The 12,180-nt window shown below is 53.6% G+C and overlaps 1 protein-coding gene across 1 annotated transcript; it reads right to left on the bottom strand.

The window, feature by feature from the left end:
- Positions 1 to 3,415: 3,415 nt before the first annotated feature.
- On the bottom strand, positions 3,416 to 9,012 carry LOC104131739 (fibrinogen-like protein 1-like protein). Its single transcript, XM_009644945.1, has 4 exons — positions 9,009 to 9,012; positions 7,251 to 7,394; positions 5,126 to 5,188; positions 3,416 to 4,044 (listed from the first exon to the last, which is right to left on the bottom strand). Exons 1-4 carry the CDS (start codon positions 9,010 to 9,012, stop codon positions 3,416 to 3,418), a joined length of 840 nt encoding a protein of 279 aa, XP_009643240.1.
- Between the last annotated feature and the right edge of the window lie 3,168 nt (positions 9,013 to 12,180).

Here is a 12,180-nt window from a genome sequence, read left to right as displayed (position 1 = left end):
TGAGCACGAGGCGCTCCGGTTCCGCATCGCACCGCCCCCGGCTGGGGGGGAGCCGGCACCGCACTCCGCCCTGTGCGCCCTGCGCTCCACCTCGCTGGGCGCCCCCTGCACCCCGCGGTGCGAATCCTGCGCTGCTCCCCGCTCTGGGCACCCTGCTCCCCGCTGCGTGCACCCTTCATCCCGCTGCGTGCACCCTGCTCCCCGCTGCGTGCACCCCTAACCCCGCTGCGTGCACCCTGCTCCCCCGCTCTGGGCACCCTGCACCCCGCTGTGTGCATTCTGCACTTCACCCGTCTCTGTACATCCGGCACTGCAACCCACGCTGTGCATCCTGCACTGCACCCCACTGTGCGCACTCTGCACCTCCACACACTCATCCTGCACTGCACTGTGTGTGCCCTCTACTGCACCACACTGTGCATCCCACTTGTCACTGCACTGGCCTCATCCTGTACTTCTTAGCACTGCTCTTGTGCATCCTGTGGACATCCTGGCACTGCCAGACTCATCAGCTCAGAAGAGACGAGAGCCATGAGGCACCCTGTCACTTCTAGCAGTGCAGGCCCCCTTTGTCCCTTGGGGAAGGGAGAAGTGGGAGTGCTGCCCTACTCGTGATGGGGAACTGCTCACCACAGGGTGCTGTGGTCACTAAATGTTTGCAGGGATTCCGAGACCTAAAAGAAAAATTCAAGGAGCAGAAACCTGCCTGAAGACACCTGTGTGCTGGAAACTCTCCTTGCATCCTTGCCCTGTTCTGTATCTTATAAGTGAAAGATGGGGTGGAGAAGCTGGGGAAAAGTAGCAAAGCAGGAGCTCGGGGAGGTGGGGATTGCTTCCTGGGGAAGTTTTACCTTCGTGGAAAACCACAGCTTGCCAGGAGAGCCACGCACTGCTGCTGGGGCGGGGACTGCCCAGCCCTGGCCAGAACATTGCCGTGGAACAAATATCTGGTGGGAGACAGCATTTAATGTCCACTGCTTGGCTTCAGGTGTCGCCTCAGGCCAACACTGGCTGCTGGAGCTGAGTGAAGGGAAGGTGCCAGGGTGCTGCTGGGGACTGGAGGTCACTGCTGTTGGGTGGCCAGGAGCCCACAGGATTTAGGAAGCATTTGGATGGGTAGCTTGGAATACGGAGCTGTGTGGAGCTGGTGCTGTTGTAGGACAGATGAGAACCTGTCTGTACCCTGGGACGTGCTGTGGTGGAGGGACAAGGTGGCAATGCAGAGGCACCCACACGCTGAGCTCATCCTCCTGGGGCAGTGGGTGCCACCCCTGTTGCGCTGTGAGGATATTTAGGATGCCCTTCTGCAGCTCCCGGCCTGTGTCTCCCCGCTGCCTTTGGAAAGCCCTAGGAGGAGGCAGCACTGCTGGGATGAGAATTGTTTGCTCCTTAGCTTGGCAGTGCAAACACGACTCCAGTTTTGCCAGTTGCCTGGAACCCCATAGGCCCAGGAGCAGCAGCAGTGTCATTTCCCAGTCTGCCCAGTGCCACCTGACAGCATCGAGCCTGCTGGCTTTGGAAGCCAAATCTGCTCTGGGGGCACCAGGGCTGGGGTGGGGGCATCTTCCTTGCAGCAGCCCTCTGCCTGCTGCTGCCATCTCCTGCCCCTCGTGCAGGAGAGCCTCTCTTCCAGCTAATGTCAAGTCCATTATGGAGCTGCCCTGTGCCCCCATCCCCATGCTGTGGCACCCATTGCAAGGCAGGCATGGCCTTTGCTAGGGCAAGTGTCCCTCTCTGTCTTAGAGGAGAACTAGTGCTGGGAGAGGCACTTCTGGGATTTCTAATCCAACCTCTACATGGCAGAATTGATCCTAAAGCCAGACCAGGCTGCAGAAGGCTATGGCTGATTGAATTTGGGGTGCCAAATTCATCACCAAGGCTGGAGGTGCTCCCATCTCTGGGAAGGGCCATCTGCCGCTGCAGAGTCCCTGAAGGGACACCTTCCAAGGTCAAGTGGGGTATGGCATGGGCTGTACTCTGAGGTCCCACCAGTCCCCTGTGCTCTGGTTTGGGGGGGCTCAGTGCTGGAGACCAGCCTGCTTCACCCAACTGCTGCTTTTGGTGGAAGTAGCCCTGAGCTCTCTTTTTCTGCAGACGTCCCTGGGTGCATGAGGCCCCTGTGCTCTGCAGGGCTGAGGGCAGGTCTTACCTGGTGTAAGGTACCTCCTGGCTTGGAGATCCTCCACTCCTCACTTCTTTCAGTATTTTCTAATTTCTCAAGCCTTGCTGGATGGCTCCCAGTGACACCGGGCTCTGCGGCTGGCAGGAGCTGTCGTTCCTTGAAGTGGAACTCGCTGCTGTTGCTGGGCTGCCCCAAGACAAAGCCAGAAATGCTTTGTGAAGGTGAAAGTGCTTCTGTCCTGGCAGTGCCACTGTGTTGTGGGATGGAGGAGCTACAGGGGCCTTGTCCTGCAGCCACACAGCATCAGCTCTGTCTGCACCTTTGGGTCATCTAAACTAGTCTCAGAAGCCTGGGTATGGTGAGCCCATTCCTGTAGTGAGCTCTGTCCTGTTTAGTGTCTCCTAATTCAGGTGATTCCTAGCACCTAACCTACTTCTCTTTTGCTTCCATTTAAGTTCACTGCTTCTTAGTCACAGCAGACAGATTGGTTCGTGGCTCTGCAGGATCCAGGTATGACTGTGCATGCAGACAGGTAGCAACAAAGCCTGGCAGGAGCAGCCTCCCCGCAGGAGCAGGGCCTTGGCACCAGGACATCGCCACAGCTTTTGGCCCTGGACTGTGAATGTAGTGATGGTGTGGGAAGAGCTCTCATGCATGACAGGTCCCTTCTGAACCCTTCTGTGTGGACCACAGGCCCTTTATCTCAGAGCAACAAGATTTCATTTTCTTACATCCATTCCTGTGAGAATCACTCAAGGCTTTTTCCCTTCATAAGCCCCAAGACTCCAGTCCTAGCACCTGATGTGGGATTCCTTGGGTCTCAGTGGGAGCACATCAGAGACACAGAACAGATGTTCACTGGTGGAGAATGAGCTCAAGGAAGCAAATTTATTGTGCTGCTTTAGCAGACACTGCAGAGGCACACAGTATATGGAAATTTGTGGCACGTAGCTGTTTTGCTTGCTGGGAATTCTGGAGGCAGCTAAGAAACCCTGATGAAGAGTCAGTCCAGGGCTGAGTGTCTTCCTCCCACAGAGAAGGTATGTGCGGAATCCACAGATTTCACAAGTGATCTTTTAATTCTTGATTATGAACATAATAACAAGGAATCATTGGCAAGCACAGGGGAAAAGAGCTGAGCAGAGGGCGAGCCTGCACACAGAGAGGGGAAATGGAAAGCGGCATCTCGCTGAAAGCCCTTGGGCTCCCCTCTCTGCTCCAGAAAGGCTCAAGCTCTTTGGCCATGCAGAGCTTTCACAGATTGTCCAGTGTGGACAGGAGGGGGAAGCAGCACTAACAGTACGGAGCTGGTTTGATGAGGATAAGGGAGGATTTGCAATTCCCTTTGCACAGGCTGCCCCATGTCATGCCGCCCTTGAAATTCAGCCGTACGGAGTAACACGCCGAGTACCACCACCCGCCCTCATAGCTGTAGGCACAGTTCTTACTGTAAGTGTCCTGATCCCGATCCTTTGTGGAGAACTTCATGTTGTCATGCATTGTGTTGGGATTGTCGGAGGTCATGGCATCTCCCGCCGTCCCGCTGTAGGAGCCCAGCCTCAGCCGGTAGCCGTGGGACTCATCTTCCACACTGAAGAGGTTGTAGTCTGCAAAATTGGTGTTGTCTGTGGAGTCCTGGATGAGAAACCTGACCTGGTAGACCTTCTGCTTGGCGATCTGATGGATGTACTCGGTGCCCAGCCAGTACTCAGTGCGCACATTCCCAAAGCCATACTTGTAGGTGCTCCAGGACTCGGTCCAGGTGACCGGTGTGTCCTTCTGGTTCCTCTGGATGACTGTCCAGCCCCCGCTTGTTGTATTCATTTCACAGTACACCACAAGATGGTGGAGCCCTTTTGGCTGGATGATGTAGACACCGCTGCGGCTGCCAGGGGGAAGCTCGCTGCAGTCCTTGGGCCAACCTGGGGCAGGGGACAGAGATAATTATTAAACCCCGCACAAGGAGACACTGAAAGTCCCTGGTATTTCTTTTGTGCCTATATCCTATTGCACACACATCCTTGGGCTGTATTCCTGCCATGTGCTCACAGGAGCGAATCAGTCTTGGAATGATTGATGTAAGAGTTGGGCTCTGTATCTCCCCGAGACAGCATTCAAACTGATGGGGACACACTGCCAAGGGTGTCTTGGCCTGGTGAGACCAAGCCAGACATTGCCTCCAGCCAGCACACGACGCACCCTGGCTCAGGTGGGACTTGGTCTTGCAGTGCTGTGGTGACTTCCCTGTAGCCTGCAGGTTCTGTATCACCACACAGAAATGCAGATCTGGGTTATAAAGCCATTTGCTGCTGCAGCATGGAGGCTTTAGAGCTTTATAGTCACCTCAGAAACCCTGGATAGGGTGTGATGGAGACACCCATACTGCAATAACTAAATCAGCCCTTGTGATCTCATAGGGCAAATCCATAGGCTTTCTCCAGGCTCACCTGAGTAGCTCCTCAGAGACTTCCTGGCTTGTTCGATCTGGTTGTGATCTTCCCAGGCTCTGGAGCATCAGCTCCTTACACAGCAAACAGCTGAATGCTGGGGAGGGACTTGCCCTCCTCCCAGCACCTCTGCTGCTGCTTATTCCTACTCAGATGGAACCTGTCTCGTCGTCCTATGGGCTAACGTTGATCCTCTCAGTTCACTCAGTCCCTGTCTTACCCAGACTTCTCATCAACTGTGTAGTGTAAATAGGAAAATAACCAATCACCGCTTCCCAAAGGCCGATAATGAATCATCAATTGCCAGTTTGGATCTTTAGATGGACAATTCCCTATGATGAAGATTCTCATCAACTACTGAATCCAGGATGGGGCTGGTAACAGAGTCCCCCGAGGTTATGAGCTGTGGCACCTCTGCAGCCTGTCAGAAAATCAACATTTTTCCTGGAAGGCGCCAGTGAGATGTGGGAGATGGGCTAAGGTGGCTGAGAGCTCTTAATGAGCCCAGCAGTGGTGAAGCCTTATGAGCAGATGTACCCCTTGAGAAGAGACTTACCATGGCCTGCTGGTGGACGGGGGGCAATGTCTCTGACCTGCCGAACGTGGGTGTCGCCGTTATCTGAATTAACAAGAACAGAGGAGACAAGCGTGAGTGTTGAGAGCAGACACGTCAGATGCCTGCTGCGAGACCACAATCTTCTCCCAATGATGCTCCTGTTTTTCTGTTGTTGCTCCTAATTCCAGAGGGATGTTACCATTTCACATGCCAGCCGGTTGGTAGCTTGGGGGAGTTTACATGGTGTCAGAGTGGGGCAGATGCTTCCTTAGTGAGGAGTATTTGGGCACCCTCTGTCAGGGAAAGACTGAATGGCAGTGGCAACACTGGAACGATGGTTGTTAAAGTGCAGGAGAAGCAATTAGGAAGGGACTCAGGAAGAAGAGGGATTAGAAAGGGAAGAAATGTGGGAGCAGACCCAGGAAAACTGGTGCAGATACCAGGAGCTGGAAGAGGGGCTCTGCGCAGCTGGGTCAGAAGGGGATTTGGAGGGTGTTGCTGGAAGAGAGGATGGTTTAGAGTGAATTAATGCTGTTCTTTTACAAGGGCATCTTCTGTGTGTCCCCTGATGGCTGTGAAATGGAGGAATTAATCAGAGGCTCATGAAACCACAAAAGCCATTCCCGTCCCCTCTCTGAAACAAACACCTAATGCTGCAGCCCCAGGCATCTACTCACTGCTTTCACCATCAGCTGGTGCGTTCCCTATCCCCTCCCTAGGAAGCATTTAACTTAGCCTCGTGCACTGCATACAAGCCCGTTCCTTCTCTGACTACACACTGAATACCCTTTTCCCTGCAGACAGACTGCATGTTACTATCACCTCCCCCTTCTGATTTTGGGGCTAAGCCCCTCAGCTCTTCAGCCTCTCCTGACACAGTCTGCCCGCCGTATTTTTGACCCTTTTCCTTATGACTCCCTCCAAATGTGTCTCAAAGCCTATGAGTGAACGTGGTGGTTGGCCAGAGCCCATGTGGAGTGGGAAACACTCACGTAACATGGTCTAGAGGACTTTCCTACCACGGTATTTACTTTTACTACAGCCGTATGAAGCTGTTCATGCATGTTTGTTTTGTAAGCTGCCGTCTGCCCCTGCTCCTTTCTGCCTTCACTTCCCATCCACTTGGAAGCACTTCCCATCTGCTTGGAAGCACTTCCCATCCGCTTGGAAGCACTTCTCCACAAGTCAAGACTTGCGGATGCTAGCCTGTCTCCTCTGGCGTGACCTCCCTGCTTACCCATCTTGCACTCATGGTGTTTTCAGAGCGCCCCACCAGTGGTCTGGGTGGGAGACGAGTGTGAAGCCCAGAGCACACCCCCTTTCTCTACCCAGATTTGCAGTTCCTGGTGAAGCCCAAGCTCTCATCTCAGTCCCAGGTGCTCCCTGTGTTGGCAGTTTCCAGACAGCTGACCATTGGTGAAGGCTGATGTGAAACAAGCATCAAACGCTCACAACTTGTGTTCTTCTGCCAAGAACGCTTCTTCCTCCCTTTGAAGGGAACCAGCTCTTTCTGCCATGTCATGTCCCACCAACAGTCCCCAGTTTTATTCCAGGAGCATTTCTTGGAGGCTTCCTTATTGCTCCAATATTCCCTGGTATTTGTAGGTTGCTCTGTGCCATCATCTGGCTGATTGCTCTGTGCTCTGTGCCGCTGCTTAGACTTTTTCTATGGACTTCACTTGGTTCTTCTCTGTATTCCCTTCTCTCTTGAAGCCAGTTCTCCACTGACCTTGCAATTTCCAGAGGTGGCTACTGTTCTCCACGTCCCCAAAACGCACTGTGATTGTCTGCCTTAACATCTTTAACACTGCTTCTCCCATGGCCAACAACACCCTTGGCTTGGTCTTGCTGCCAATGAGACTGAACCTGTCCCTTCCTCTCGGATCGTGTAAACTCTTGGCTTTGGACTGTTTGGCTCACTTATGGGCAGAAGAACTTCATGCCAGACAGGAGAAGAGGCAGGCAGCAAGCAGAGGAGGGCTCTGAGGTGACTCTTGTTGCAGTAAGGCAGCCCGCATTGCTCTTGCCCACACAGATCAGTATTTAGAGCCCCCTCTGTGTGGGTGCGGCTGGGCTGATGAGGGGGTCTGTGTAGGGTCTGCTCACCTCCCCCTGTCGTACTTACCCAGCTGGGAGGACTCCGGGGGAGCATTCATAATTTCATCCAGCGTGCCATTGAAGAGATACAAGTTTTTTATGTCAAAGGCAGGAAGAGATGCTGCCAGGGCCAGCAGGCAGGTGAAAAGCAGGAGATGAAGGTGCTGGGTAGCTGAAATGGGAAGAGATTAGAAAAAGAACAAAGAGGTCATAACTCTCCCATTAGAGAGCCATGAATCCCATTTGACTCCTTTGCTTGCAGGGTAAAACAGGAAAATAAAATGGTTTATGTAGAGCTCCCTCTTGGAGCCATAAGCTCCAGTTTTCTCATTTAGCCAAGCTGGCAGGCCCTCATTGGCAGGGGTCATTAGCAGTGGCACCTGACAGAGGCGCTTTGTGAGACAGAAGAATTGCAAAAACCTTCCAAACCCACGGTGTCTGTGATCAGAAATCCCTGTAAAAAACAGGTCTCAGGTCAAGCAGGGTGAGCATGGAGGGAGGAATTCCCCTCTCCCCCAGCTCCCACTGCGCTCCCGCCACACTCGGGTGCTGTAAGCTGGTGCTACGCCTGCCTGCAGCCCCAGCTTGTGGGCAGCAAGAGGCCTGATGTCTGGGTGGGAATGAGCCCTGGGCAGCGCTGTGCGTATTTCTCTGCTCCTTGTGAGAGGGGCAGCACAAACTTTCAGGAATTACTGCCTGGCTGGTGCAAATGATGTCCTTTGGTTGTATGGCTACTTCAAAATTCCCGTGTGTGGCTCTGCTGTGCTCTTGGTCAGAACAGCTAGGAGAACCAGCACACTTTTTGCAATATTAAATCTAGATAAAATAATAGAAAGTTTATCATGATTCCTAGAGAGCAGGGCATTGTGGGGACACCTGCCTGTGGGGAAATCCATTCAGGATATGGTAGATGTCACTCGCCCTGGCCAGTGACCTATGTGATCCCCCCACTGTTCGAAAAGGAGCAGAGCCAAACCTGTTGCACTACACTGGGATACCTGGGCTTGGCACCGTTCCCCGAGCTGACTGAGAAGGGAAATGTTCAGTGTTAGCTGTGTGCGATTGCAGCCACCCTAGAGACAAGCACCCCTTCCTGGGAATGCTCAGAGCCATCCCAGCCGTTTGTGCTGGTTACAGCTTTACAGCAAAGGTCTTTTAAACACACTTCAGTCCAGCTGATTTGCTTCTCAATTCCTACACAACATTTAGTGTCTTGATACACTTGTGTTTAGAGCCATGTTTAAAGAGGGCTCTTCTTTAGGCCACCGGAGGAGCAATGCTCCCTCCACTGCTGGCCCATTCCCCCACGAATGGTCGTGAAAGGTCTGGGTGGGCAGGGGATGCGGGAAGGGGATCAGAATCTCCCTGATGTTCTTCTGGGGGCAGCAGCATGCTTTCAAGCACCCAATTTCCAGATCTTGATACCTGCTCAGTATTGCTCCTTAATCAAGAATATATAAAAAAATCCATTTTTTGTTCCAGGGTATTTAATACTTTCCTTGGAGAACTGGAAATGACGAGGAATGTTTGGCAAATATAAGGCTTGTAAAATGGGCTGTCTGGCACCCCAGGGCGACACCGGCAGCTGAAAGCAGCAGAACATGCAGACTCCTGCTCCAGTTCCCAGCCTAGAGCGCAGCGAGCCCAGACAATGTAATGGACGGAGCACCGGGATGGCCGGGGTGTGGAGAGAAGGGAGCCCTGCAGAAGACAGAGTGCCAGGAAGCCCTGTGACCCACAGCCACCTGCAGCAGTGCCATGTCCCCCTGTCCCGTCCCACACTCACCCATGCCGTCTCTGCGGGGACCCTGCGGAGCAGGAAGCTGAGCAGCTCTGGCCTGGCTGGAGGGGTGTCTAGCCCGAAAGTTATAGGGCTCAGCAAGGGAGTGGGTGGAGGCACGAGACCCAGACCACAACACTTGTCCTCTGGTTGGAAACAGGACTAGTGGTTTAGGGCTTATTTGCTCTTCATCATTAAGTGATATGTCCTCAGACAATGAAGGCTGTGTCTCACAAAGGTGAAGGGCTTTCTTCAGTGGCAAAGCAAATAATTCAGTGCCAATACACAAAGATCCTTAAAACAGCCGCGATTTACAGCACCTGGCTGCCCCTCCTGCCCTGGCAGGGTTTCCCCAGGGAACGGCGTCCTCTGGGCACCTCTGCACATTTCAACTCCTAAGTAAACAACCAGATGACATTCCCCCTCCTGGATGGAAATCAAACATCAGGCGTAAATCACTCTTTCTAGAACAAGCATTGAGCCCAACTGGGGACCCCGTTAGACCCTTCAGGGAAGAGGTACTCTAGTGTTCCTGGCAAATTGTGTACCGAACTTCAGCAAGTGCCACTCCAGGTGCCTCCTGACGTGCCAGGCCTGCCACCACCACGCTGCCTCTTGTGCAACATGTCCTGCAGTCTCCCCGGGCCGCGCAGCCCTTGCAGCGGTCACAAGGGAGTTTTGGGAATTGTGACGTGACACTGATGTAAAATGGTCTCACTTCAAGCCCCTCTCTGCTACCAGGAGTGCTTACACCATGTATTTCCTACAGAAAATGCCAGGCCACCCTTTTCCCAGGGATAGATACAGTATTCTGAGTTATGAGGGCTCCAGCACCCCAGCATACACCTTGTGCTGGATAGCACGAGATGGCCCCGAGCCTGTGGAGGAGCAGGCTGGGCTTTTCGCGCAGGCTGTTGGCTTGCAGCGTGGCTTCCCAGTGACAGAGGCTCCTGTGCGTGCCCATCTGCGCTGCTCCTTCTGCACAACAGCAGATGCAATCAAAGGCAGGCAGCAACCCTCAGCAGAGCTTCACAACAGCTTCCAGCCCCTGGCCAGCTTTTCCAGGAGGCTGTGGCGGGTGTTCGGGTTAGGATGTGCAAAGCAGGCAGGGGGAAGGCCACAGAGGGGATTCCTCTGCACCTCCAGCTGTGTCCTGGGGCCCCTCTCCTGCTCAGTGGGTGTTTGATGTTGAAAGAGGCGCAGTTGTGGCACAGATCTGTTTATTGCTTCGTTCTTGGCTGCATCTGGAAAAATGCAGCCAGAAGGGCGAGGGGAGGGGTTATTCACTTCCACGTGTGAGATGACAGTGGGAGTGCTGTGTCCTGTGTGGGGCTCCCCTGAACACTGCAGCGACCAGAAGGAGTCCAGCAAAGACCACCAAGACTGTCGAGGCAGGAGCACGACATATGTGGGCATGCTGAGAAAGACATGCTTGTTCAACTGGAGAAGAGAAGGATGAGATGGGATCTTGTTGCTGCCTACAGCTACCTGGTGGAGGGGTGGACAGCAGACAAGAGTCCGGCTCCTCAGAGTACTGTGTCTAATTTTGGACCCTTCATTACAAGAAACATATTGACAGACCAGAGCAAGTCCAGCGGAGGCCACCAGACCCATCAGGGGCGTGGAGCTCAGGACATGTCAGGAGAATCTGAAAGAACTGGGCTTGCTCCACCCGGAGAAGAGCAGGCAACAGGGAGCTCTTACTGCCAATACAACTGCCCCATGAGAGGATACAGAGAACATGGAGCCAGGCTCTTCTCATCCACGGTGGTGGGATGAGAAGCAATGGATCTGAGTTGGAACATGGAAATTCCAGTTAGAAATAGGGACTTTTTTTTTAACATGAGGTTGGTCAACTTCTGGAACAGATGCCCAGAGACAGGCTGTGGGATTTCTGTCCTCAGAGGTGTTCAAGACTTGACTGGGCAAGGACCTGATTTTTTAGATCTGCTTTTAGCAGGGGTTGGACCAGATGGCCTCCAGAGGTCCTTCCCGACCTAAATGGTTCTACCACCCTGTGATTCTGTGACTCTCTTTGGAGGTGCACAGGGATAGGATGAGAAGCAACAGACATAATGGAAGGGAGGGAAATTAGAATTAGATAAAAAAAATTTCAGCCTGAGGGTGTTCAAAGACTGAAAAAAATAAAAGAGAAGCTGTGGGACCTCCATTCCTTGACATATCCAGGACTGACCCAGACATGGCCCTAAGCAACCCATTCCAAATTGTCCCTGCTCTGGCCTTGAGGTCAGATCAGGGACATGCGGGGGTCCTCCTGGTCATGGGTACCCCGTGTTCCTCCAGCTCTCCCCAGCCCTTATGCACTGGTATTTCCCCAGGAGCGCAGCCATGGAGCCAGGCCTTGTGCAAGATGTGGGGCTGGCCACAGCAGAAGGTGCCTTGAGAAGCCACTTTGTAAGCCCAAAGAGCTGTAGGGCCTCTGGAACATGAAAGACCCACACAGCCAGGCCAGTGTCATTCGCTCCTCCAGGATTAACTGCTACTGCCACGGCCCTGAGGGCACCATGGCCCTGAGGGCATCAGCCCTTCATGGCTGGTGGCCAGGCCCACCTGGGACCCCCACCTGGGCCCATGAGGCCTCTTTCAGCTCAGCCCAGGGCCTTCAATCCTAACCTGAGCCACACTCTGTGAGTTCTGGTCCCAGTCTCCTCTCTGCCTTTCTTTCCCAGATGGATCTTAGACCTGCACCATGGACAGAGCACTCAGACCCTCACTGCAGCTTATCTCCAGCCCTGCCTCTTGCGGCGTGTCCCCTTTTGTTGAGGGTCTCGGGCCCGGCAGGCTGCTTGCCTTGCTGGGAACTGCTGCCAACACTCAGCTCTGCTGCTGTGCTCAGACTCGGTGGGACAGAGCCCCTCCAGCGTAGGCATGGCTGGCCTTCCCTGCTCCCAGTGAGCTCGCTCATGCCTTCATTCTCCCTCAGCTCTGCATGGTACCCCCTGCTCTGCCCCTCCAGAGTGCGACCACTGGTCATTGTCCTCAGCTCTGTTCTGAGGTCCTCTTGCAGCCAGCTTCTTAGAAAGAGGTCCCACATCAGCATGATTTAGAAAACCTTTGTTTGATATCTTTGAAGACACCATCCACTGGAATACTTGAGCTAAAGTCAAAGCCAGGGTCTCTGCTGGACTGTAGATAAGCTGTCCTGTTGACACACTCT

Source organism: Egretta garzetta, unplaced genomic scaffold, assembly GCF_000687185.1.
Source record: "Egretta garzetta isolate BGI_Z169 unplaced genomic scaffold, ASM68718v1 scaffold108, whole genome shotgun sequence".
Classification (NCBI taxonomy): Eukaryota; Metazoa; Chordata; class Aves; order Pelecaniformes; family Ardeidae; genus Egretta; species Egretta garzetta.
Note: the sequence above shows the minus strand (reverse complement) of the source record. Positions and strands in the feature narration are given on the sequence as shown.